Source organism: Phocoena phocoena, chromosome 6 (genome assembly GCF_963924675.1).
Source record: "Phocoena phocoena chromosome 6, mPhoPho1.1, whole genome shotgun sequence".
Taxonomy (NCBI): Eukaryota; Metazoa; Chordata; class Mammalia; order Artiodactyla; family Phocoenidae; genus Phocoena; species Phocoena phocoena.
Window position 1 is genome coordinate 16,009,824 of NC_089224.1, and position 26,821 is coordinate 16,036,644.

At 57.9% G+C, this 26,821-nt stretch overlaps 1 protein-coding gene across 4 annotated transcripts; it reads right to left on the reverse strand.

Annotated features, from left to right (window-relative positions):
• Positions 1 to 1,461: 1,461 nt before the first annotated feature.
• On the reverse strand, positions 1,462 to 25,307 carry SORBS3 (sorbin and SH3 domain containing 3). Of its 4 annotated transcripts, none has more exons than XM_065878501.1 (21): positions 25,032 to 25,307; positions 24,629 to 24,779; positions 19,899 to 20,055; positions 19,518 to 19,635; positions 17,882 to 18,075; positions 16,919 to 16,982; positions 14,124 to 14,217; positions 12,326 to 12,416; positions 11,964 to 12,050; positions 11,813 to 11,866; positions 10,897 to 10,983; positions 10,309 to 10,355; positions 9,731 to 9,864; positions 9,461 to 9,513; positions 9,288 to 9,334; positions 9,001 to 9,115; positions 7,342 to 7,467; positions 6,008 to 6,316; positions 5,096 to 5,199; positions 4,390 to 4,496; positions 1,462 to 2,306 (listed from the first exon to the last, which is right to left on the reverse strand). In XM_065878501.1, the coding sequence occupies exons 3-21, from the start codon at positions 19,998 to 20,000 to the stop codon at positions 2,245 to 2,247; spliced, it is 1,995 nt and encodes a 664-aa protein (XP_065734573.1). In that variant the 5' UTR covers positions 20,001 to 20,055; positions 24,629 to 24,779; positions 25,032 to 25,307; the 3' UTR covers positions 1,462 to 2,244. The 4 variants fall into 4 exon arrangements, with proteins under 4 accessions (XP_065734573.1, XP_065734574.1, XP_065734575.1 ...); XM_065878502.1 differs by lacking the exons at positions 24,629 to 24,779; positions 25,032 to 25,307 and adding exons at positions 14,671 to 14,709; positions 22,579 to 22,838 and having other exon boundaries at positions 19,518 to 19,590; XM_065878500.1 differs by lacking the exons at positions 24,629 to 24,779; positions 25,032 to 25,307 and adding an exon at positions 14,671 to 14,709 and having other exon boundaries at positions 2,245 to 2,306; positions 14,124 to 14,190; positions 19,899 to 20,000.
• Between the last annotated feature and the right edge of the window lie 1,514 nt (positions 25,308 to 26,821).

Here is a 26,821-nt window from a genome sequence, read left to right on the forward strand (position 1 = left end):
CCCGGCGACCTAAGGTCCCTTCTGGCTCTGATCCCCCCCTCCGCCCCTCCCACCTCATGCCAAGTCAAAGCAGAGAAGGGGTCATGTACAGGCAGGGCATAGGGTTGATTTGCTGCAGAGGCCCCAGGGCCCCACCAAAGAGAGGGTGTGGAATTGGTTTCTGCCCTGAGGAAAGGAAGTCTCAACCCTGAGGTCCTTTTTGAGGGCATCAGGCAACTTGAAGAAGCTGAGATGGGGGATCAGGCACAGGCTAGCAGGTTCATGAGGAATGGTCACTTCCATGGCCTGGGCTGGGCCTGCCAACCTAGCAACAGACCATGGTGGGGACTGGGGTGGATGGAGAAGTGAAAAGCAGGTCTTGTTCTTCAACCTGCTGTTTAACCAGCAGTGGAGCCTGGGCCGCACCCAGGCACGAGGAGCCTGCCAGGGACCTGCCACAGCCCTGTCATTCACAGGCCCCTCCCACCTGTCCTGATAGAATTAGCCACCATCGCCTCTTTCCGCCCACCTGGGGTGCGGGTGCCCTAGGTGACAGGCCTAGATGACAGGATTGCCAGGAAGAATGTAAGAGAGGCCCAGCCCGGGGCCGCCCCAGGGACCTCACGCGTGACCTTTCTTCTCCAGGGCCTCTGGACAAGGACTGCGCGGGCATTTGGTAGACTGTGCAGAGAGGCAGCAATAGTCATCAGATCTGACTTCAGGTCTATAATGATGTGACCCAGACAATTTCTCTGCCTCAGTCTCTCCTCCTGTAAAATGGACTCATAACCTGCCTGTTGGGATGCTTACATCAGATAACATGTGGGTAACACCGTATGCCCCGCTCATCTCCCAGCAGTGGCCAAGGAATGGAGCTCTTCTTCCCGATTAGAGCGGCCAGGCCCAGACAATGCCCCTACAGGAACCACCAAGCCCCAGAAGAGTCGCCTTGGCTAGCTGTGCCCTACCACTCCCAGCTTCCTGCCATCGATTGCTCAAAAACCCGAGCCCAGAAAAAGAAAGTCAACAAACACACTAGAACTTCGGTGTGGAAATGGAGCACACAGAAGGAAAACATTAGGAGCAGAACAAACAGGAATGTCATTTAGTTCAGCAACCCCATGGCAGCTCCAGAACCAAACAGCCCGCAAACAAGGCCACATTCAGCTCCCATCTCTGGTTTCTCCCCACAGTCAGGCCTTGCCCTCATCCCTGTGACGTTAGTTCTCTCAGCACTGCTTGCCAGACAGCTGCCCAACCCTTGGGGCTGCCCAATCGTGCCTGACACCTGAGATCTTGAGAGATAATAACGGTTCTTTTGCAGCCTCCCGTTAAACACACACACACACACCACACACACACACACACTCACTCACTCACTCATTCACATCCCACCTGATTCCCTACATTATAAAGAATTCCCATAACCCTAAGCAGGTGGAGCCCTCTCCCACCACAAAGGAAAAGGACAGGAAGGCAAGGTCCCTGATAGCCAGATTTATTTTACATTCTCTTCCACAGGGGACTTGGGGGTTGGGGGCCGCTGGGCAGGCAGGAGGACAGCACACATCAGTCCCCCTGGAATGCATCTGGGACAGGACAGTCCTCGGAGGCCCCACCCTTCCTGGGCGCTACAGCAGCAGGAGGATAAGCAGGACCCAGGTCCAGGGCTCGGCAGCCTGTGGGAAGAGGGAGCCTTCGGGCAAGACCTCTTGCCAGGCCTCGAATGCTAAGGAAGTGCTGCGTCCATCCTCCATCTCACTCCCAGGCCCAGCTGGAGGCAGGAAGACAAAGGGGATGGCAGGCAAGCTGGAGTGAAAGGGGAGGAATCCCTTCCAGGCGAAGACGGCCTTTGGTCTCTATTAGGTTAGGAAGCTGGTCCTTGTTAGAGGAACCCCATGGGGGTGAAGCTGGGAGCGGGCCCCTGTTAGAGGAAACGCCATAGCAGGGTGGGGTGGCGGACGCGGGGGTCTGGTCTCAATAAGGCCTGGAAATAGTCTCCACTTCAAAGCAGACCTCTATATTTGGGGAGTGGGGTAGGGGAGGAAATAAAAGGGCTGTTAGAGGAATGCCTGTGAATTGTGGGTGGGAATCAGTCCAGGGGGCTTCGAGGGAGGTTCCGTGGGAAAGGCTGCTGAGGTTGTCTGCAGATGCCAGGGGCTCAGGTCCTGGGGGAGGAGGATGGGGGGGCGTCCTCTCTCCCGCCCATAAGTGCTCTGCTCCCCATCCCATCCTGGCTGGGCTCCGAGTTGCCATGGAGACCTCTCACACCGGGGCTACATAATTTCCAGGGAATGTCCCAAATTTCTGGGTCCTCCGGGAGACACCTGAAATAGGAAAGACAGAAAGAGCATTCCCCACGTTTTACAAGAGGAATGGGGTTGGGGGAAGTGAGAGCCCTGCCCTCTGCTGGCAGTGCCCAGAACTGCAAGTGGAGTCCCGGTCCCAGGGAGGATTTGTTTTTTCTCGCTCCTGGCCCCTAGAGGCAGAAGCTTAGACGGGACAAGCCACACTTCATGATTTCGATAATGATGGACGAAATCTGAGCACTCAACAACTGTGTACAGCTCTGCACACAGCACTGAATAACCCCACCCGTCCTTGGGAAAGCAAGGACACAGGAAGATGAATCACAGAACTTAAGCTGGGAGGAATCTCACTGGTCTAGTATGACACCCTAATTTTAGAGATGGGGCAGGTAAGGCCACATGAATTCCCCCAAAGCACTCAGCTGCTTAGAGGCAAAGGAGGGACTAAAATCCAGGCCTCTGTCTGCTACAACCCCAAAGAAACCTGTGTGCTGGGGTAGAGGAGGGGAAATGCTAGAAGACACGGGAATATAAAATGAAATTAAAGTCCTGGACCTCCCCTTCCCGGCAGGCAACCATTCCATCCTCTCTTCTGAGCAGCCCAGGCCCATCTTGCCCACAGACCTTGCTGATACTCCTCCCCTGCCCGGAGTGCCTCCCCTCTCCCCTCTCCTCTCTCCTCCCCAAATCCATCCCCTGTTCCCCTACTTCCTCCAGAAAGCCTTCCCTGACCTGCACTGTCCAAAATGATACCCACTAGCCACATGTGGCTGCCAAGCACTTGAGATGTGCCAGTGTGACTGAGAAACCGAACATTCTAAACCTTTCCTCTAAAAGCACTTGTGGGGCTTCCCTGGTGGCGCAGTGGTTGAGAGTCCGCCTGCCGATGCAGGGGACGCGGGTTCGCGCCCCGGTCCGGGAAGATCCCACATGCCGCGGAGCGGCTGGGCCCGTGAGCCATGGCCGCTGAGCCTGCGCGTCCGGAGCCTGCGCTCCGCAACGGAAGAGGCCACAACAGTGAGAGGCCCGCGTACCGCAAAAAATTAAAAAATTTTAAAAAATAATAAACAAAAGCACTTGTGGCTTATTCCACGAAAGTGGTGCTTTTTCCTCTTGTCTTTATTAGGAGTTGTAAAAAAAAATGCAAAAGTAGACGTGTACAGAGTAAAATGAGAATGTGTCCCGAAGCCCACCCATCCAAGTAAGGACTGGTAACAAGGTGGTGCTTCAGTATCACTGGTGTGTCCGAAGCTTAGTCAGCAATGAGGTGCTGGGATTCAGATGAGAACGGGGGGTGCTGCCAGGTCAAGGGGCCACCCCTCCTTAGGCAGCCAGCCTTCCAACCTCTCAGGCCCTGCAGCCTGCTGAGTGGGAGCTTCCCCAGGATGTTCACTGCTCTCTGAGGACAGCCTCATCCTCTGAAGCTGAGGCCCGGACAGGGCCTGCCCACTCTGGGAAAAAGCCTGCTGGGTTGGTCACCTTGAACCAGGCCAAGGCCAACCTGAGGCTTCCTGCTTTAGTCCTTTGCCTGAGCTGCCCCTGGGCTAGCCCCGAGAGCCGGGATCTTTCTCCTCTCTCTCCTCTTGGGGGTGGGAGGAGCTAGCTGCTAGCTGGGGGTGGGGATACACAGGTGTGAGACTTGCTCCTTTCCATCCGGGGGGCTTAGTGTCTCAGGAGATAGGACCCTTCCCCTGCAAGGACTGCTCCAGAGACAGAGGTGTATGATGGAAGGAACAGGGGCCTGGGGGTTGGGAACCGTGCTGCCCTGAGTCCAGCTGGCTTCGCCAATGATCCTGAGCTGGTCTGTTTTCCTCCCAGGCCTCACCCCTCTTCAGGGAATGAAGGCAGGCAACAGAAGTGCAGGCTTTGGGGAAGCAGCCAGTGACCGGCCGGAAGGGTGGGGGATAGTCAGTCCGTGAACCTTTGCTGAACCAGCACTGGCCGCCAGTAGCAGCCACCCCAATCCCCCCAGGGACCCTGAGATACCCTTTCTGAACTGCCCTCAGCCCATCCCCCACAGGACCTGGAGATACCCCTTCTGGCCTGTCCCCCAACGCATCCCCCTAGCACCCTGAGATACACCTGGCCCCAGCCCACATACCTACAAACCAGCCGTCGTCACACTGCTGCATGACATCCACCCAATCCCCCTCCCGCAGCTCCAGCTCATCCTCATTCTGGGGCCTGTACTGGTACATCGCCCGGTACCTGCAGGAAACATCGCATGGCAACCACCAGAGCCCTCACCCCTTCCCCAGACCAGGCCTGGAGTGTCTTAAAACCAAGGTAGCCACATCCTCTGAATTTCCCAGCATCTCTCCATGCTCCCATTAGCCCCTGGCCCAGTTCCAGGGATGGCGACTGTGTCTGGCTTTAGTGCATTCTTCCCCAGGCCTGCTCCCTGCTCTCTAAGCCCTAATCACCCAAACCCCACCTCCTCTGAGTCCCCAGTGCCTTCAAATCTGTCCTACCACTTCCCACACTTTGCGCACACACGCGCTGACCTCAGGGCTGGAAACGCAGTGAGGAGACGGAGGTCAGGGGACCCAGTGTGGGAGGCTTGCTTTAAGGCCCTGGGCTGGCAGGGACAGGTCAGGAACACCGCAGACAAGCACCTTCCCACCCCCGCGCCCCCCGACCCCACCAAAATCACCCGTAAGCACTGTAAGGACAAGCACTCTTTAGTAGGAATTTACCAACTCCATCCTGGGATGGGGGGAAGAGCAGGTTAGGGGGTCCGTGTGCTCAGCACTCCCTGCGGGCAGGGAGCCCCCCCACCCTGACCAAGCACCCCAGACAGTACTCACAGGGTCCAGTGTATCTGAGTGGTGTTGGGGGACGAGGTCCCCAGCTCCAGGGGACGGCTGGAGCCTCCAGGATGGGACAGAGCTGACCCAATGGTGCTGAGACTCTGGGGTCCACAGGAAGGCAGGCAGACACATGCAAGCATGAAGGAGGAGAAGTGAACGGGCCTGCCCACCTCCCCAGGAGCAGCTTCCCATGATGCCTCATCTTATCTCGCAATCCCCACAGCACAGGGAGATCTGTCTGACTGTCTCACTTCACAAGTGCTGGGAAGTTGGGCCCAGGTAGGGTAGATGGCTGATTTGAACACGTGCACGGACAAAGCCGGGAGCAGGAGAAGTCCTATGCGCTGGCTCTGTCTGCCCATAACAGTTTGCTGAGTGAGTGGATGAACCCAGGAGCAGATGCACTTGTCTGTGAGCTATGTCAGCACGAGGACCAATGGCTATCACATTTACCCATCAGCTACTACCTACCAACTACCCTCTGCACCTCTGCAGTGGGGATTACTATCCCCATTCTACAGGCGAGGAAACCCGGAACCAGAGAGGGCAAGCCATCTGCCCAAGGTCACACAGCAGGTGAATGGCAGACCCCCAACTCATGGCACACCCTGTCCCAGAGGCTGATATAGGGAAATCCCAAGAGTGGATTCTGGAAGGTCAGGAGGTTGGTGCTGCCTTTGGGTCCTACCTAGAAACTCCTGCCTCCCTGGGCTGCAGCTCAAGGACAGAACCAAGGGTCTGAGGTCCTCAAGGCCAGGATGGGGCTGCAACACAAGGTTCTGCCCAGTCACCCCACTAGTCTGTCCTGAGCAGTCTGGGAGGGATTCCTAAGCACAGACCATCACAGGAATGGGAGATACAGTGCGCAGAGCAGGGCTCAGCTCTCCGGTCTAAGGCAGGTCACCTTACCTGGGTCTGGGGTCTGGGCTCCTGGGTGGGGAAGGAGAAGCCAGTGCGGCGGGGGGAGGTCCGGCCCCCCCAGTCGGTGGGGTCAAATGGGCTGCGCGGCATTAATGGGGAGCTGGGGTGATGGGCCAGGCGGGCAGTGGTCAGGCGGGGAGATGCAGGGAGCTGGGGGCTGTCGTCGCAGACCCGAAGCCGGGGCTCCCGGGTCACTTGCACGTAGCTGGCAGGGAAGATGCCCTGGCGCCCGGTGCCTGAGATGCGGCCCTCGTACCAGTGCTCGTTCACCTTGCGGATCAGGCAGATGTGCTCCCCCTGGTCGCAGAGAGGGAGTTAGTACCTGCAGGGCCCTCTCTGGTGCCACGTACCAGAGGTAGCCTACGTGGAACAGTGTTATTTAAACCTAACACCTTGCACGAAGGGATCAGGTTCAGAGTGTGTCAGCAGGTTATACAGAGGTCACACAGCTCAATGCCAGGCTGGTAAGAAGCACTGGGCAGGCATTAGCCACCCCTGCCATGACTGGGTCTTTCCCTGCCTCCGCCCTGGGTTATCCGGTCACCACTGCATAAAGAAACAAACTCTCTGAGGGCGGCTGCTGCGTCCTCAAGCCCCCATGCTGACTAGTGTTAGTGGGGCTGCCCTGGGAAGGATGGTCTCTGGCCTCCACCTGCCCCCACCTCTCTCCATCCAGCCACCTCCTTCCCCCTCTCCCCCTGGGCCAGCTCTTCTGGGGAAACATTCGCTGGTGGCAGTCATGGCCTCTGCCCCCAAAACCAGCCAAGGGAGACCAGTTCCCTGCTTTCCAGGACATTTTTCAAGCTTTCTGAACCATGATCTATAGTAAAAAAATATGTCGTAACAACAATCTAGTACACACACAAACATATATACGTAACTGTTTAAAAGTCTGTAAAACATCTTTCTACATGCAAGGCATTCTAAGATTTCCATTCTATTAAATATGCTGAGGTAATTCCCTGGCAGTCCAGTGGTTAGAACTCGATGCTCTCACTGCCACGGGCCCAGGTTCGATCCCTGGTTGGGGAAATATGAGGATCCCGCCACCAGAGGAAAAAAAAAAAAAAAAAAAAAGCTGACTGTGATCCTCACAGCCTATCAAACTGCAATTTGAACAAAGCACAACTACTCTAGAAGTTTTGAACATTTAAAAAATGGGCAAAATTAAGTGAAATATATCCAAAGAGACTGAGGAAAAAAATCTGAAATACTACTGAAGATGGGCACACCCGAGTTTTTAAAAAATGTTTTTACTGCATATACTTACCTGTGTCTTCACCTGCCCCTGCCCTGTACCCACACTCCCTGCCTGGCCGCACCTTTCGGAAGGAAAGCTCCACCTCCAGATCCCCCTTGAAGTTGTACTGGGCCACGGCTTCTCCATACTCCAGCACCTGGTAGGTCGGAGGCTTGATGGGCTTGGGGATCTCATCTGCAGGCAGCACCTGTGGGAAGACAGGGCATGAGAAAGAGTCACCTTGGGCATCAACTGGGCACAGACCTGGGGCTCCTGGGAGGGTGAGGCAATATGGGCAAGATCTGTCCCCAGCCCAGAGAGGAGACAGACACCAGACACAAGACTGAGGGTGGCCAGGGGTGAGCACAGGCAAGGGGGTGGTCGGTCCCAGAATGCTCCTGGAGGAAGAATTTCCGTCAGAGGTATGTGGAGTGGGCATTATTAGAGTGGACAACAGCAGTGCAAATAGGAGACAGTTTAAATTGGAGCGCAGAAGGACATGAGGAGTTCCAAGGAGCAGGGAACTCCTGGTTACCTAAAAATGAGGATCTACCATTTCACTGCTGCTGAGAAGCAAGTGTCCCTCCTCCTCCTCCTCTTCCCCTTCTACCCCACCAGGTGCCCTGAGTCCCCACACCCTACCCAGGAAACCAAGACACTAATAAACTAGTTCCTACTAATATGTAAATGATTGATGACATAGAATACTATATATACTTTGTGGAACTTCAGGATCAGGGACATCGTTCTGAGGATACGGGAGGTCTATTGATGCCTATGAGATGAAGAGCCTGAATTAGATGACCCAATCCATGAGTCAAAAAGGAAGCCACGGGGCTTCCCCGGTGGTGCAGTGGTTGAGAGTCCGCCTGCCGATGCAGGGGACACGGGTTCGTGCCCTGGTCCGGGAAGATCCCACATGCCGCGGAACAACTAAGCCAGTGTGCCACAACTACAGAGCCTGTGCTTTAGGGCCCATGTGCCACAACTACTGGAGCCCGTGCTCCGCAACAAGAGAAGCCACTGCAATGAAGACGGAATGCAGCCAAAAATAAATAAATTTTTTTTAAAAAAGGATAATCAGAAAACATTATGAACAACTTTATGCCAATAAATTAGATAATTTAAAATTCCTTAAAAGATGCAAATACCCGAGATAACCTGTAGCCCTATATTTATCAAATCCAGAACCTGTCTCTGGATTCAGATTCTAGATCTTCTACTTAACGACTTGTCTCTGAACCTTAGCAAGTGCATCTGCAAAATGGGGATGATTTATCACTTTCCCACGTTAATGAGGGGAACAAGGGAAGTAATAACACGTGAAGAAGGTGATGCAAGTATATGTGATTTGTGAACTGTCACACGATTCGTACTCTTGCCAGTTGCAATTAGAATTCTTCCCAAAGATAGCTTGAGAGAGGTGGATTCTGAGTGGTGAAAGTGGGGGAGGCAGACAGGGCTGGTGGCCTCTGGTACAGGAACTGAGTTGTTTGGTTCTTCCCCCCTGGGCTGGGCTCCACCTTTAGCCCTCATTTAACAAACATTTCCTGAGAGCATGAATGAGGCTGAGACTTGGCCCCTGCCCGGAGCTCACAGTTTTACGTCTTAGGAAACTTGCCATTTGTGAGGGAGCAGCCAGCTCCAGAGAGAGGGGCCCTGGATGGTTAAAGGGGTCTCCACTCTCTGCAAACCCATCCGCCCGCCCAACCAGGCCCCTGCTTGTTGTTGCCCTGCTCACCTCCACGTAATTAGCAGGGAAGATGCCCAGCCGGCCGTGGTGCTCCCCCTCCAGCCAGTTCTTGTCCACCTCCTTGTGGATGTAGACAATGTCACCCTTCTTTAGAGTCAGCTCCCTGAAGGCCAGAGCAAGGACATCTAGCAACCTGAGGTCCTCCAGGTCCTCCTTCCCTTCGGACCCTGCGCAGCGCACCCAGAGTCCCCTCCACCCTCTGGGGGGCCCACTGCAGCTCTGTCCTCCCAGAGACTGCCCCAGAGGAAAGGGGAGGGAAGGTGAAGGGCACTTACTTAGGGGACTGTGCCTGGAAGTCAAACTTGAGCCGGGCGGCCTTCCTCTGGGCAGGGGGAGAGGACAGAGGGACTGACCTCAGTCAAGCAGCTGGCAGGTCGGGAAGAGCAGCCACCGGGACCCACCCCAGGCCCTCCTTGCACCCTGACCCTAACGCTCCCACCCCCCTTACCTTCTTCTCTTCCTTCCTGGCTGGGCTGCCCCCTGGTTCAGAGGCACTAGGGTCTGTGGAGAAGCACTACCTCAGCTTGGGAAGGTCATGTCTGGGGGGCAGGGTTGGGATGGGGTTCTGCTCCCCCTCCCCGCCCAGGACAGGAACCAGTGGAAGCAGGGGGCTCCATGACCTTCCTGCCACCTCCCCCGGGGCCCCAGCATATCTGGTGCCTGGTGGTGGTGGTGGGCGTCTGCCTGGGTGACAACAAGAGCAAGGTCTGGTTCTTACCTCGGGTTGAGGAAGGGTAGTCGAAGTCCCTCCGACCTAGGAACGGGCTTCCTCCGTCCGCCATCCTGTGGGCGCTCAGGGAGGAACCCTGGTAAAGTGCATTCGGGGAACTGGAGCTCCAGGCGAAGGCCGGGCTGCGCGGGGGCACACGAGTGAGCCACCTGTCTGGAGCTTCACAGCCTACTCGGCTCACCCCTGACCACCCAGATGTCCCACCCACCCCCTTCTCCCATCTCCCGCCGCCTCCTCCCAAGGCGTCTCCCAGGTCCCGAGCTCTCAGCAGGATGTCCTACTTCCCGAGCGGTAAAGGCCTGGAAAGGGTGCGGCCCGGGGTGGGGAGGCGGGAGTGCGCGGCAGGATCCCCTCGCCGCCACTACCCGAGTCCCGAGCTGGGGGTAGGCTTCCCTCTGCGGGCCAGGGACGGCCCCCCTGGCGGCGAGCGGTGGATCGGGCCCCCGCCGGCCACTTTCCGCGCTCCGGGCCCCTCCTCCCGCCGTCAGTGTCCCGGGCTCGCCCCCTCCCCGCGCCACGTCCCCGCCGGCGGCCCTCCCGCCCCGCCCTGCTCCGCCGCCACTCACCGCGCGGGGGGCCGCGGCTCCCGGGACCGTCGGGGCGCCTGCGAGCTCTGTGCGGGAGACGGGCGCGGTCAGGGCCCGGGACGCCGGTGCCCGACACAGCCGAGGCCGCCGCCTCCGGAAAAGTTTGCGGCTCGTAGGAGAGCGGGAGGGGGAGGAGAGGGGCGGGAGGGGGAGGGGTCCTAGAGTCGCCTGCGCGGGCGGCGGGCTGGGAACTGGAGGAGCGAGGAGCCGGGGGAGGAACCGCGGGTGCGGAAGGGGGAGGGGAGGCCGGGATATCGGGGCCTGGTTGGGGTTGGGGTCCCAGCGGGCTGAGGTCTAGGGGGCGGGTCGAGGCGGGGGACCCCTCCGGGTCCCGTACGGCAGGCTGCCGTGGAGTTGGGCTGGGAGGGTTCTTAGGGGTCACTAGGAACAGTGAACGCCCTGCATTTTAGGAAGGAGAGAGCAAACAGGGATGAAGTCTCCCAAGGTCGCGAGTGCAGCTGGAGGCGACGCCTCTCGTCGGCCTGCGCCTCCCACCCAAGCCCGGCAGCCGCGGCTCCGGGTTTCTATGTGCCCCCCCTCCCCGGGAGGGGGCTGGGAGGCCGCTACCTTGGGGGATGGCTGCCCGGTCTCAATGGCACGCAGGTCCTTGTCCAGCTCGGCGCTCAGCTTGGCCAGCTCTCTCTCCAGCAGGACCTGGCGGCGGGTTATGGGGGGAGACTTGGACAGCGGGGAGGGGCGGGGGGCAGTGCACCGTGGGGGGCACTGGTCAAAGGTCAGATGTGCGAAGCCCAGTGGGCAGCGGGACAAAGCACACGGTGCTTGGGTAAAGGGCAGGCTCAGGGCACAGGGCCAGGCCAGGCTGCCTACCTTTGGGCCTGCCAGGAGGTGCGTCTCAGGGTGTCAGGGGGGCCCTGCCCGCTGACCAAGCTCACCCATCCCCTACTCCCATAGTAATACTTTAGTACTTCCTGATGTGCCTCAGTACCATTTTCTGTTGTATTACTTCTCTGTTCAAGAGCCTACAGGACTCCCTACTTCCTCGCCCATCAAGTCTTCTACGGCCTTCCACAGCCTGGCTTCACGCTACACAACCTGCTTTCCCTCCCACTGCCCGTCCAGCCGGCTGAGTGTTACACACACACACACACACACACACACACACACACACGTCCCTCCAGCCTTTGCCTGTGTCTCCCCCATCCTGAGCCCCTCTCTCTGCCTGTCCTCCAAGCTCCACCTCCAAGAACATTTCCTGACAATTCCAGTCCACACTAATCACTCCCTTCTCAGCTCCTGCTTTGATCAACAGTTTTCAACACACATTTACTGAGCGCCTACTGTACGCCAGGCACTGTCCTGGGTGCTGGGGGTATAGAGGTAAACCGTATGGGACTGGAGAGGGTCAGAGCTTTGGGTCCGTGGCCTTTGCCCATGGTCACTGGGACCAACACCACCCATAATCTCCCTCGTTGTTCCCCCAACATGCGGTCTCCCCTCCTGCCCACCTGCCCGCAACACTCACCTCGATGGGCTGGGGAGGCTTCTCAACAGGGTCATCTACCAGTGGTTTCTTGGGCTAAGAGTGGGACGAGTGAGTCAGAGGGGGTGAACTCGCTCCCCAAACGCACTAGCTGAGGGTACATCCTATTCTAGAGAACCAGGCCTACACTCACCTTCTTCCCAGTCTCTAGTTCTTGCAGAAACTGGTTCCAGGATTCTTCCGTCCAGACATTGTCTGCTTTCTCTCGGTGCCTGGACACCTGCATAGGGGTGGGTAGGCATCAGCTTGAGTAGAGAGGTACTGGGACACTGGCCAGGCTCAGAAAGCAGGCTTTCAGGCCACTGTCCCACCCCATCAGTGCCCTCCTAAGAATTCTGGGCTCTTCTGGCTGCACAGGCCCCAAGCTATTATCTGTGCTGTCGCAGCCGAGGGCCTGGCCAAAGAGTGTGGTGGTGGGAGAAGTGGGGAGGCGGGGGACGGGGGTGGGGGATGGAGGGGACGGGGAGGGCGGTGGGGGGATGCTGGGCGAGCTACCTGATTTGGGGTCTGGTGCAGGGAGGAGGATGCTCCAGCATTGCAATTGAAGGTGTTTCTAAGGAACTCTTCGGAGATATCCCAGCTTCTTCTAAAAAGAGGGAAGGACATCTCTTCAGGTTCCTTTTAGGGAAACTGAGGCATGCGTGAGCACACAATCCTGGGGAGGGAGCTGCACCCCCTCCCCACCTGCCTCCGGGCTGTGGAAGCAGTATTAAATAGTAAAACGTTATAAGCTCTGAGTTCGAATCCCAGCTGGCCCCACCACTTAGCTGTGTCATCTTTTGGCAAGTTAATGAATTCTCAGAGTCTCTGATTCAACACCTATAATATGAGAATGATTCCCACCTTCGTAAGGGTGTGGTAAAGCTTAGGTGGGGGAACATAATGTGAGACACCCAGGAGAAGGGCTGACACACACATCTGCTCCAGGAGTGGCCAGTCCCTTTCCTGCTGGCCTTGGAATACCCCGCATTTGTGTTCCACCTGGCCCCGTGACTGTGGGTATGTATGTTTGGGCAGCTTCGATGAAGCTAATCGCCATGACTAAGTGCCCTGCACCAATGCCCAACGGTGTGGGACTATGTCTTAGCCCCAGGAAAACCCAGGACGGGGCAAAGAGCCTGCAGGCCTGACCCTGGAGCTCTGGGCAAGTTACTTCTGATCCGTGGGCCTCAGTTCCCTGAGGTGCTGGATCAGTGATGTCATCTGTCACATTTGCCTTAGTTCCCCTCCAGGGCTTCCTTCTTGGCTGGCTGAAATGTTCCAGCCTCTGCTGCGTTTGAATGTTTCCACCAAGTAGAACCGTTGTACCAAGCTTATCAAATGATGGAATGTCTGACGGGAGGGTCAGTATTTGTTGGCTGTAACTATGACTCCATTCTCTATTTTAGAAAGAACATCAGTCATAACACTGATAATGAGAATGGAATACATTGTTCCTAATTTAAGGAAGCTCTAGTCATAACTAAGCCTGTATAATTATAATGTTTGTGGAGACTTGCAATGTACCTTGATCTTCACGACCACCCTCTGATGCCCACTTAACAGATGGGGCTAGTGGGGCGTAGACTGGTTACCTCGGTCAAGGTCACATGGCTAGTGGCCGCACACCGCCTTTAACCCAGAACTCTGGGTCCAAATCTTGAGCAAATCCTAGTCTCTACCTTATCGATGATGCCAAGAGCCACAGCCCAGTTAAGACCACGCTGATGCGGTCACCCCCTCCCCATAAAGGAATCAGAAACTCATTGATTACACTGTGACAGACAAGGTCCTGATTCTTAAGCTTGGGCTGAGCTCCTCCAGGGCCCTGCAGCCCGGGCTGGGCTCAGGTGGTTTGCACAGAGAAAAGGACCTCCGTCCTTGACCTATCTGGAGGGTTCCTCTCTCTGCGGCATCTGGGAGAAAGCTTGGGATCCTCTGTGCCCCTTGTTTTCTTCCAGGCTTCAGAGTGGATGGCCACAGGTCCCAGGTCCACGCCTAGTCATGGGCTGCCCCGCTCTCCACCCCATATGATGAGTGGATCTTTGGGGTGATGAGTTCCTGCTGCCAACCACAAAGGCATCACAGGCGGTCCTGACCGGGAATGGCGCAAAGTCCATCCCTGCCCGCCATTCCGCTTTGGCTCTGGCAGGGAGGGGAGCATCTGGAGCCGTGGGGACCCTAAGAAGGGGCAGAGCCATGGAGGGGAGCCAGCCGCCCTGCTCCAAGACTGTGCCAGCTGTGGCCACCAGGGGGCGCCAATCCCCACAAGGAAGCCAGCGCCCCTCTGCAGCTCCTCCCCACGTTGGCTCACCCGCTCAGAGACGACGTCTGGCCTGGCCTGGCAGCAGGTCTTTGCTGGGGCCCTGGATGCCTTGAGTCTGCTGAGGTGGCACAGGAAGAAGCCACTGAAAGTGGGAGAAAACAAGCAGGGGTGGTGGGAGGTGAGAGCTGGGGTTATGGGCGCCTGGGTGACCCCTTGAAGGTTCTGGCCCACACCCACCCGTGCTCCTGGATGGCTGGCGGGAATGGGGGTGATAGTCTGGACCACGAAATATGGGTTTGGGGCCAAGAGCTTTACATTCTTTACTGAACCTTCCAAACATCTCTGGGGTGTTCCCGTTTTACACGTGAGGAAAGAGAGGCCCAGAGAAATCACGGCCAGGGCTAGGCATCCGCTGGACAGTGAAGCGCGGAGGCTCTTAATTACCATCTACCAGCGCATTTGGAACTCGTGGAAATGGGCTATACAAACTTCTCAAGCTGAGCTCAGCCAACTGGGGAGCCCCAAAGCCAGGTGTGGCTGCAGGGAGGGGCAGATGCAGGCGCCGGGCTGGGGTGGGACACCCGCACCCCCTCACCTTTGGGTGCTTCCTTGAAGGTCCGGTCCAGCTGCAGGTCTGTGGGAGCAGAAAGGACCAGGTCAGGGCTGGGGCAACAAGCGAGGATGCGGAGCCCCATGAGGCTGCCCCAGAGGCTCCCAGCACCCCTCCTGCCTAGAGCAGGGGCCAAGGGGCTGAGTCAGAGCCTGAAGAATGTCCCGAGGGAGGGAAGGAATTAGGTTTCTGGGAGGGCTTGAAATGCCTCTGGCCGACTTAGGGCCTGAGTGAGCCAACAGGGGCAGTGGCCTCGCCCAAACCCTCCTGCCCCTCCCTCCCGGCGTTCCCACACACACCCTCTCCCTGACCTTTGCAGACCTGCCCTCACCAGGTCAGTTTGGGGAATCCCACTTCCCCTTCGCCCTCTTTCCCTTTCTGCACCCTCTTCTAAACACCTGTCCTGCCCCCTTTGCCCAGACCCACTCCTCAAGGTGCTCAGGACTTTCTGGGGCCTCCTAGGAAGAGCTACTGACCAGGCAACCCACTTGATCCCCTTGGCACGCAGACACACGACCACAGTTCTGACCTTAAACGCAAACGAAAATGCCCCTCTCCGGATCCCACACCTTCCTCCAGCTCCCGGAGTTTTCTGCTTTCCTTTGCAGCAAACTGCTGGCCGTAGGGAACTCAGTGTCTCCAGTTCCCCTTCCCGATAAGGAGGCTTTCAGCCTGAGCCACCCTCATCAAGTACCCCAGTGACCTCCGCCTTACCAGACCAAAGGGCAGTCCCGCTTGACCATCAACAGCATCTGTCACAGTGGATCACTTCCTCCTTTTGAAATTCCTTTTCACTTGGCTTCAGGGAGACCACTCTGGTTTTCCTCCTGCCTCCCCCCGGGCTGCCCCTTCCCAGGCTGCATAGCTGATGCCTGCCCATCTCTCAAACCAAGTGCTTCAGGGCTCAGTGCCTGGGCCTCTGTCTCGCTGTCTCCCTGGGTGATCTGGTCTAGTCTTCTACCTTAAAGATCACTGTCTATTCCAGGGACTCATAACCTTAGCTGAACATCGGAGTTACTTGGGGGAACCTTTAAATCAAAATCTCTTTGAGTGGGTCCCGGGTATTAACACCTGCAGCTTAAGCCTCGCCTCTGAACTGCAGACTTGTATATCAGTTGCCACTCTGGGTGAACCTTATCGAAAACTGAACGCCCCTTAGGCCTGCACCTCTCGCAGCCTCCCCTGTGTGTACATGCGTTTACAAAGGTCAACTCCATCGACTCACTCAGGTTTAAAGTCATCCCTGACTCACCTCTTTCAATCCATCAGCAAATTCCCATGACTCTGTCTCCGGAATCCCACCAGGCCCGCTGCTACTGCCCTGGTCCGAGACTCTTTAGCCTGGATTCAAGCCAGGCCTCCTGACTGGTCCCCCACCTCCGCCCAGCCCCACCTCTTCCCCGCCTGGCAGCCAGAGGGAGCCTCTTCAGCCATCACTTGTCAGAGCCTGTCACTCACTCTTCTGCTCAGAGCCTCTGGGTGGCTCCTTAGTTCTCACAGAGTAAAAGCCAAAGGCTCTGGGCGACCAGATCCCAGCACCTCTGTGATCCATCTCCTGTCACGTGCCCCTCTCACTGTGGTCCAGCCCCTCCCTGCGGCTCCAGAACATGCCCGGCCTGCTCTGCCTCTGGGTGTCTGGTGCTCCCAAAGCGGCAACGCTCCTCCCCCCGCCCTGCAGGCCAACTCCTTCACACCCTTAGCTCTCCGCTCAGATGCCACTTCTCAGGGGCCTTTCCCGACTAGCCTGCGTGAGGTGGTAGCCTCTCTGCACTGGGCAATCCCCCGGCTTTTTTTCCCTAGCCCTTCCCACCACCTGCCATGTTAAATACTTATCTGTTTATTCTGTGACCCCCGCCCACCCCCGCCTTAAGCTTCGCTGGGCAGAGACATTCTCTTTTGCTCCCTGTTTTGTCCTCAGCACCTAGAACAGTGCTCAGCACACAGCAAGTGCTCAACAGTTGGTTAAGGGACTGACTGAACAAATGTGTGACCTCACGGCTTCCCAGGTCCTCAGAGGACACCGGGAACAGTGTCTGGTCATTGTACCCCGAGTACAGAGAGGAGAATGGCGGCTCCTTCCTTTGGCCTGTTTTAGCAACCACTCACCACAGAGCCTGGGGTGGGTGGAGAGACTTCCCTGGGCAGGTAAGTTCCCTTTTCTACCCCTTACTCCCCAAGCCCCAGGGGTCCGAGCCCACGTAGGCAGAGAGAGGGCTCTGGAAGGGTGTCTCACCCGGCATTTTCCGGTGAATCTGCTGGAACATTCTCCGGTACCAGTCCCTGGGGCTGTCAACACTCTGGGATGAGAGAAGGCAAAGTCAGGCTACCCTCCCAATATCAAACCACAGAAGTTTTCTCCTCCCTGAGTCCTTTCTCTGGCCACCCTTGAAGCCCCAGCGGGTGGGCTGTGGTGACATCTTTAACAACCATAACTTCGTGTAGCGTGTTACGTTTGAACAAGATATATGGAAGGATCTCCACCAGTGATGGTCCCTAAGCTGTGAGATTTGGGGTAGTTTACATTTTTTTCCTCTTAGCTTTTCTGTATTCCTGATGATTCCACACAGAACATGTGTTTCTATGTAATGAAAAATAAATGCAACAGTATCGGTGGGGGGATGGGGTGGGAATGGTATTTCACATCCTCTGCCTTACCTGTGACGCTAAAGAACCCTGGGAGGCAGAAGGGCATGTTACCTACTTGAGTTTCACTTGAGGGTGAGGAGGTGGAGAACTAGAGGAGGCGACTGGCTCAGGACAGGCCTGGGGGTGGAGGAAGGGCAGGTCCCCCGCGCCTGGACCCCACCCCCGGATCCTCCCACGCCTGCCACCCCTTGAGGCCTTCTCAATCAGGACTCTCCCGTTCATCCCTTCAGCCGGTAACTTACTCAGCACCCGTTTCACGAGTGCCATGCCAGGTCCTGGGGCCGTGAAAATGGGGTTCAACCCTTACACTAGTGGCGCTCTACCACTGAGAACCTGGTGGGAAGTCTAGAACCCCCCCAAAAAAAACCACTGTGCAACTCAGACATGCAAGAGTGCCTGTAATTTTATGGGGCTCATGATCCCCCAAACCCATCATGGTTGAACCCCTGCTTTAGTCTGGCACGGCTTGGGTACAGCCTTTGTTGTCAGAGGTGGAGCTCAACGTGGGTCCCTGGGCCCCATTGATCAGTGGCCCCAACCCTGGACTCACAGATCGGGGTGCAATAGGCATGCCGCTCTCATCCACAGGCCCGATTCCCTCATACTTGACCCAGCGCTTGTTCAGACGTTTGCTATCCTTGGTCCACGTGGCTGACCAGTTCTGGGGATGCTGGGAGGCAGGGGTCTTCTGGTTCCCAGAAGGCCGGCTCCCAGGACCTGGCCAGGTCTGATACCAGGCAGGGTCTGTGGGGCATGTACAGGGGGAGCTTTAGCAAAGGGCAGGGGTCCCACCTGGGCTTGTTTGTCCCTTAGCTCCTCAGAACGCTGACCCCTGTGGGTTCAAAAGCTTCAACATCTCCTTGTCTGTCTGAGTTGACGACACAGATTGTCCAAATGTCCCCATCCCCAGCAGGACCACAGGCCTCTGTTTATTTTTTAGTAGTTAAAGTGAATGAAAATGGATTTTATCTTGAGAAATCTGTGCCCGTCCCCACTCCACCCTGCTTCGCTGGGGATGTCCTCAAAGTTTTCAGAACGAGAGCCAGGATCGTCACTTAGCAGAGGATGCTGGGGGGAGACAATCCAGGTGAGGAGGCAGCGGGCTGTGGCAGAAAAGGCCCTGGGGCTGGGGGCAAAGACTGAAACCAGACCTGGGCTCTGCCGCCTACCGGCTGTGCGACCATGGGCACAGCAATCAACCTCTCAGTGCCTGTTTCCACTTCTGTAAAATGAGGGTAGTCGTGGCAGAGATGCAGGGAGGGCTAGTGCCTGACACACAGTCAACGGGCAAGGGACAGAAACTCATTCACCAGAACTTTCAGCCCCCAGGTGTGAAAACGCAAGGGCTTCAGGGCAGGATGGACGAGGGTTTGAATCTCGGTTCAGCCTCTGTGACTGAACATCCCTGAGACTCAGGTTCTTCAACGGGGAAGATGTTGATAATCACACCTTACCTTGTCAGGATATCAAGGGATGACGTGAGATGAGGCCTGTAAAGTGCCTTTACCGTGTCACACCATTCTCTACGTGCTTAACAGCTATTTGTTAAATGAACGAACTACTTGACACAGGGCCTGCCTCAAGGGAATGCTCAGTAAAGGTTGCCACCCTCCTCGGGAGAGGGGCCCTTGGGGTGGGCCTGCACCCAGGAGGCCCCAGGATCTCCCAGACCCCGTGGCCCAGGCGGGGCTGACTCACAGGATCCCAGGAGCTGGCAGGCTCCCAGAGCTGCTTCTCCGGCCTTCTGCTGGGCCAACGAGTACAGACCGGAGCAGACCTTAGGGGGCCTGTCTTGAGTTCAGCCCCCTCCCCTTCTATAGGCAACACACGCTCGCATTCCTTCACCCTCCATCCCCAGTCCAAGCTATCTCCTGGCCATCTGGAGGTCCGCCGGGCCCCTAAGGCTATGTCCCCTGCACGGGGCCTTCCCCTGGCACTGGGTGGGGCAGGCAGGGGAAGGGATGTGTCAGCCGGGTCTCTCCCACAGCAGTTTCCCTCTCACAGGCCAGCAGGCTCACACGGGAGGGGCAGTTCGCTGAGCTAACTGGCCCCAGGCCCTCGAGAGGCCTCCATCCACCTCCTGCCCCTCCAGCCTGACCCAGGGTGGGGCCATAAGGCAGGGCCCAGGAAGCTCTGACCCCCACCTCCACGGCGCTCCTGGAGCACGTTTTCCTGAGCAGACCCACCTGGGTGCCTGGAAGCATCTCTCCTCGGTGGGAAGTACCCATTGCACACGGTCCTGGGCGCAGGGTCATGGAACTGGAAATTAAGGGTGTTGGAGCCACCATTCCGGATCACGGGCACCTGTGGGGAGGGGCCAGGAGCAGTAGGCAGCTCAGGCCCAGAGGGCTCTGCAGAGGGGTGGGAGGGACGGCTACTAGGGCACAGCCATACCCCATGGGGACGGCTTGACCCTCTCCAGGAAACCAGCGAGGCTCTCTAGAGCGATCACCCACCTCCTTCCCTCCCTCCATCCCTTTAATCCTCCCTCTGCTCCCCAACCTGTCCTGAGAGCCCCCCACCAACTACAGGCCCCCAGTAACCCTCTCCCTCGCTGTTTCACTCACCCGTGTCCCCCGGGGGGATGACCCTACATGGGCGCGGAGGTGGCTGGGGATGAAGTCATCCAGGCTGAGCGCAGCTGGGAGGCTGCGGGCTGAGGCCTGCATGCTTGGGTCAAGGCGGGGGGACCCCGGGGGTACCAGCTGCTCCTCTGCGTGTCCTCTGTGGGGAAGGGAGGGGGAAGGGAGAGCCCTGCTGGATCCAGGCTGCCCGTGCCCTCTGGGCCCGACCTCGGGGTCGGGCCAGCTGGGTGGGAGCTCACGGACCCGGGAGAAAGGCCAGTGCGGGCACCCGCCTGCAGGCTGCCCGGGCCGGCTCCCAGAGGCACAATGGACCGCTTGTTAGGCCGCGGGCAGGAGCTCCGGGTGGGAGTGGGGGAGGGGAGGCCGGGCCGGGAGGAGGGGAGGCTGGCCGGGAGTGCGCCTGCTGGCCAGCCTCTCTGGGGCTCTCAGTGCACAGCGGGGCCCTCTCCCCCGGAGCGAAGGCAGAGGGAACTGGGGCAGCTGGCAGGGAAGGGCCTGGGCACTGGGACTTTGTTTCAGTTCCCTCTGCCACCCCCAGGCCCTGTGTGGGCATCTGCTTGTCAGCGGGCACAAGGGGCTACTCAGGCGGGTGGGGGGGGGGGGCGGAGAGGCCCCGGGCCACGGTGAGGCCATCCGCGCACTGCCCAACAGGGCGAAGGTTCCGGGGAGGCGGAGCGCGCCGAGCATTTCCAGGCCGCGGGAGCCATTCCTTCTGAGCTCAGTGGAGTATCAGCTCTCTCTTCTTTGGCCTCTTTGCTCGGGCTGAAGCCTCAGAGGGCTCAGGGTGCCCGTGAGGGGTGGGGCGGGAGCAGAGCAGCGGGGGAGCAGGAAGGTGGACCTGCTCACGCGCAGGCGGTGCTGAGTGTCACGCACACGCACACGCACAGATGTGCGCACACGACCCTCTTTCTCCTACACCTCCAGGCTGTTTTTTGAACAGAGGGTCTTCCTGGGAGTACCATGCCTGACTGGTCAGCTGGGTTCTTCTGCCCCGGGCAAAGGTTAGGTCAGGGGAGAGGGCTCCCAGCAGCCGGGAGAGGAGCCGGTGGGGCTTTTCCACCAGAGAGCTCAGCTGTCCCGCCTCACCTGTCCTATTGGACATGGCCAGAGGCTGAGCCAACCTCTGCCACCTTCCGGCGCTGGACCAATTCTGGCACTTTTGTTCAGAGTTAAGGCTTGCGCGTGCCTGTGTGGTGTGGGGACTCACAGGAGGGCGGCGAGGGCCTTGTGAGGTGCTGTGTGTGCAGGGTGGAGTGTAAACACAGTGCTCCGAATGTGACTTGCGCAGGGGGTACCATGGGGGGGTGATGTGAGCAGCATGGGTGTTGTGGGTACAGAGGGGGGTCAGCTGAATAGTAGGCGGGGGGTGTGCCGTGGAGGTGTGTGTGTGTAGTGGGGTGTGTGTGTGCCGTGGAGGTGTGTGTGTGTGCAATGGGGGTGTGTGCAGTGCGGGTGTGTGTGCAGTGGGGGGCTCATATGAGCAGCACAAGTGTTGTGGAGGCCAGAGGGGATGAAGGTGCAATGGGGGCTGTGATTACTGCTGTACGCAGTTCCTGCTCAGCCATGGTGAGGGGGCGGTGCTGCAGGGTACCACTAGGCTGGGGGCAGCTCCCTGACTCTAGTCTGAGTGGGGGATTCCCTCTGACATTCGAAAAGACCTGCTGGGACCCAGCTTTTCCGGGCCCACCTCTGGCTGTGAGGGGAGTAGAGGGCTGAGGCTGGAGGAGGGGCCTCTCACCAGCTGGATCCAATTAGGACTCCTACCAAAACCGAAACAGGCAGACACACCCCTGTTCCTGCTGCTCTCCCTCCCTCTGCGGGGGAAATTGAGGCGGGGGAGAGCGGGAGATCCGAGGGCTGGGGCAGGCTGGTTCCTAGCCGCAACACCTCCCCCGCCAGCTGACCACCGGAGGCCAAGTTGCGAGGTCAGCACTGGCAGTCCTGCCCATCAGCTGACCCAGCCTGCTTTCCTCTCCCTGCGGCCCACCCTGCTGTGTTCACTGAGAAGGGCCCTCCAGTAAGGAAGGGGCGGGCAGGAGCTCTGCCCACACCACCTGATTTTCCAGGGTCTGCTGATCCTTGGTGGCCCAGCCTGACCCTCCCCAACACAGCTCCCGGGGGCGCACGTCTCAGGATATGCAGGGGTGGGTGGGTAAGGGTGGGCTGAGTTTTCCTCCTGGCGGCTGCACCAGGAGACGATAAGGAGGACCTCTCGCAGGGAAGATGGAGGCACGGGGGTCAGTGGGTCCAGCATCTGGCAGAGGACAGGGGTGCCAGGAAATTCCTGGGGTCCTCCCAGGATTCAGGCAGCCTTTCACCCCGGCAGCCAGCTCCAAAGGGCTAGAAGTGGTGAAGTAGCCCTGCTGTAGCTGGCAGACGCCTTCCTCCCTCTAAGTACTGCCCTGACCTTGGGGGCCTGGCCCTAGGCGCATTCTGGGGTATTTTCCAGCTACAAGTCCACGTGGACAAGGACAGGTTTTCTCGAATTTCACCTTATCTGGATTGAGGGGGGGACTTCTCACCTCTCTCCTCCCCGGAGTTTGGGACCAGGACCCCGGGGGGAGGGGCTCCTTGCCTTCCCCTCGTGTTGGATGCGGGTCCCTCCTCGACTGCGCCCCCCCGCCGCGTCTCCTCTCCACCGCCTCTCCTTCCCGGCACCTACCTTCCCAGGCGAGCAGGTGGCGGGGACTGAGGACGCCCGAGAAGACAGGAGCATCTCTGCGCGGCTCCTGCCTGGCGCAGCCGCGACGGGCCCTCGGGGAGGGAGGGCGGGCAGGGAGTCCGGGCTGTGCCGTCCGCCCTCGTGACCGGGTCAGGACAGGCTCCGCTAGGCCGGCCCCAGAGGAGGAAGAGGGCAATCGACGGAGCCGGAGTTGGGGGAGGGGGGCGAGGGCCCGCGCTGGGAGGAAGGACCGTGAGAGGCGCGCGCGCGGCGTAATGTGTCTCCCTGCGATCTGGTCCGTGGGCCGGGCTGGAGTGGAGGGCGGGGGCTCGGGCCGGCCGGCCCGGGGCGGGTGAGTGCTCCCCGTCGGGGCGCGGGCGGGCGGGCGGGCAGCGAGGACGGCGTGGGCCCTGCCGGGGGCCGGGCCGGCCGCGAGGCGGCGCCGGGAGGAACCGCCCAGGGTCCCCGGGGAGCTCGCTCCGGTTTCCCAGCTGCTTCCCCGGCCCCCACCGCAGGGCGGGGGCCAGCGAGCGCCACTCAGAGTTTCCAGCGACATTTCCAGCGGGTGGGAAGGGAGCCGCTGCACGGCGGAGCCAGGACAGAGGGCAGGAATGATTAAAGAACCGGGGTGAGCCAGCAACTGATACGGAGCCGGCGGCCTCGGAAACGGGACCGGGATGCAGACAGGCTGGGGCCGAGATAAAGGCGCCGCACAGGCAGAGTGGCCTAGCGGGCGGAGTTTAGGCCCTGCCGCCTCTCTGCCCACTTGCGGAGAGAGTTTGTGATTGCGTGAGCGCGCGTCCGGGCGAGTGCAAACACATACACATGCGCGCATGCACTGGCAAACGGGCGGATGCTCACACACGTGCAAGGCCCGCGGAGGACAGCGCGGGAGGAAATCGGCCTAAAACAGCGACTCGCTGGGCGTGCCGCGCCCCTGAAGAGGACGAGGGCGGGGTCCCTTTGGCGGGGATGGGGTTACCAGGGTCTTGGTGTTCCCATACACCGTCCTTGTTTTGATCTTGCTGCTTTTCCGCTGTTCCTGCTGCTCTGACAACGGGTCCCAAGAGCCCGCGCGCGCCAGTTGGCTCCCAACCCCTCTGGCCATCCCATCTTCCCCTTCTCCCCCCAGCCTCTGTGCCGGCATAGGGCCTGTTACAGCGAGGGTACTTAATGAATGCTTAACTGCTAGTGGACAGACTCTGGGGTATCACTTCTTAGCCCCTGGCTTGGCTCTGGGACCCCAAGCCCACCAGATAGCAAATACCTGCTGGACAATCTCAGATCTATTTTGGGAGTGATCAATTATAGATTATGAAAATATGAAAATGGTTATCGCAGACCTACTGGGAGTTAGATTGGCGCCCTAAGGTCACCATGCACTTCAGAGTGTTTCCCAAGCACATCATTCAACTCAAAAGTTGAGAAGAAAGGGAATGGAGAAAGATGAAACCGTATTTTTAAATCCCTACCATCACTGATGCTATCAGCTATATCTTTTCCCAGTTCAGGTAAAAGAGCTATCCGGGTTGTGGGGAACCAGCTTGAAACAGTCTCACATGTGAAAAGCGGAAGGAGAGGCTTAGGTTGAGAAGAGGCTTGAGAGAGAGAGGCATGCCACCTAGCTTCCAGTGTCTGCAGGGCTGTCAGTGTGGCAACAGACTGGCTGCACCAGCAGACTGGCTGCATTCTCCAAAGCAGATCCAAGGTCTCCAAGAAAGAGATTTCAGAGGTTCCAAGTCGGCCACTTGTGGGGCATCTTCATAAAGGCAACTGTTGCACTGAATAAGGGAACTGAACCAGATCCCCCTTTAAGGCCCCTTCCAAGAATCTCTGATTCACCAGGAAAGCTGAAGGGATGGGTAGCCCCTGCCCACAGAAGTCAGCTTCAGAAAGGAGGGAGGAGATCTGGGACTACCTGAGGGCAGGCAGCAGTGCATCTCCCCTCTCCTAAAGCTTGGATACCTGCCCACCCTTAGGCGCCATCCTCTTCCCTCCCTCAGGGACAAAGTATGTGCCTGCCTCCCCCGTCACCAGTTTTTTTCCCCACCTGTCAGGATCCTTGCGATTAAGGGCCACATCTCTTTCATGTTCTTCCTTTTCTCCAAAGATGGTGAAGCTGACGATCTTCCAACTCCAGGAATCCCGGCCATACCCCCTCTCACCAGCAGTGAGCTTCTCTTATTCTCTAGGGCTCTGACCTGGACTCCAAGATAAATATTTAATGTAGAGGGCACAGCTGAGCCGACAAAGGTCCCAACTTCCTGTTTCTCACAAGGGGAGGTGGCAGCCATGGGCGAAGAGCTGGGGACTGGCTACCAGCCTCATCGCTATGGGGATGGGGAGTCCGGTAAACAGCTTTGTAGGAGGAGGTGTGGTAGGCCCCGCTGGAGCCTTCCTCCTAAGCTGCTTTGACTTCTTCCTGTCCGCTTAGGCCCTGCTGGGCTCATCACCTTCTCTCTCAGGTCAGAACCTGCTTTGCCCTGGCACCGCTGGAAATAACTCTCCCTCTCAAGAGTCACAGGCTGTGTGCTTGGACCAAGGAGGAGCTCTAACAGGATCCCTCCAACACACAGCCTCACAGGAGACAGGATGAGAGACTGGTGGGAGCACAGAGCCTAAGCCTCCTTTTCTGCCCATGTTTAGGGAGAAGAATCCCTCCTCTTTGAAAAGTGGGAGATTAAAGGAAAAAGAGGAGTGAAATCCAGAGATTCAGCCAAAAACCAGGTGTCTGATTTCTCTGCTCCTCCCCCCAGCCTCAGCTCTGCTTGCGGCTGGCCTGACCGGGCAGAGAGCTGGCATGGCTTAGGGAGAAGCTGAAGATAGGGAAGGCCGTGCTAGGTGACCTAGCTGTTGTCAACAACAGAGCAGATTCCTTTCATCCCAATGCACTATCTCCTCTGGCCAACTCGCTTATCGCCTGACAGGGACCTCTGTTCCTGTGAGTCTTCCCCATCTCTGGCACGGTCTTTTGTCAGGGGACTGCCTCTGCCTTCTCAGGGCCACCTGAGCCATAGTAAACACTGTTACATAACCGCTGTGTTTTTTCTAGCTATCTGATCCTGGTCGCAGCGGGCCCTACCCTCACCCTGTTCCTTGAGGCCGCCACCTTTTGTTCCACGGATTATCCCCCAGTGGCCCCCGTGTCAACTCAGGTCCGTCCACGCCCACCACACTACAGGATGATTAGCCAAGAGACTACCAATAGATGTGGTGGCTCTTCACACGGAGGGGGAGAGGAGTGCTGGCTCTTCATACAGGAATGTGGGTCGCTCTGAACACCAGCCTCCGTCACCAAGAGGAAGGATGAATGGAAAGAGCACCTAGGTAGCTTTTTATTTAAGTGAGTAGGGTGAGCAGAGAATTCAGTTTCATTTCTCCAATGGGAAAAAGGAAGCCAGGGATCCCAGAAGACGTAAACCTGAACTCTCAGTTCTTGAGGAGTGTCTGTGTCTGGTGCTGGGGGTCTGGCGTTTGAACGTCACACTCAGATGGACCCTGAGCAGGCAAGTGGCTCCCAGGCTCTGTGCCTCAGTCCCCCCCACGTTAGACAAAGGAAGAGCATCTGCTATTCCTTCTTTTCTCCTCCACAGGAATGAACGAACTCTCGTATATTCTTCAGTTAGGCTATGAGCAGGTGTTTAATTTGTGCTCTCAGAAGCGTGTTTTCTTCCCACCAGGGATACTGAGCAAAGTCCACCCGGATGGACTAGCAAAGAAAGCACTGTCCCATTTGAGGATTTTGGACTTCTCTACAGGGGAAGACCACAGTGACCCATTAGTGAGGAACTGAAACCAAGTCCCATCAGAGACATGAGTACAGATCTGGACTGTTTCATCCCCTGGGCTCCATCCCTTTCTCCTGGGTCCACTCCTGATTCCAGCTCTTGCTAATGTTGCCAGCCAAGTTCTACCCAAGGTCCTCATCAGGCCAAACACTCATGGGAACAGGAGCAACAGAAGGGGAACACAAGTGACCCACTGTGGGTCTTGGAAGACCCTCTGAAGCTGACAATGGCATGGCCTAACCCAAGTGTTTTGGTATAGTTGCTGTAAAGCAAGGGATCTCTGTGAGTGAAAAAATACCCATTACAGGTCATGGATAGTCAGTGTTGGAGCCTGGCAGCCAGCGTGAGTGGATCCCCATGGGATACAGAATGAGGCCTTCAGGCCTGCCTGGCACAGATCTCTCCATAGCACACACATGATGTAACAGCAGTCTATTCAAGGTTCTCAGAGTCAG

Bases quoted from the DNA above. Each gene is read 5' to 3' on its own strand.
- SORBS3 (XM_065878500.1), bottom strand. From the start codon at position 20,000: ATGCAGGCCTCAGCCCGCAGCCTCCCAGCTGCGCTCAGCCTGGATGAC. The intron at 19,636-19,898 runs GTGAGTGAAACA...CCCTCCCCACAG, and splicing joins CATCCCCCCGGGGGACACGG to GTGCCCGTGATCCGGAATGG. The intron at 9,116-9,287 runs GTAAGTGCCCTT...TCTGGCCTTCAG, and splicing joins TTCCAGGCACAGTCCCCTAA to GGAGCTGACTCTAAAGAAGG.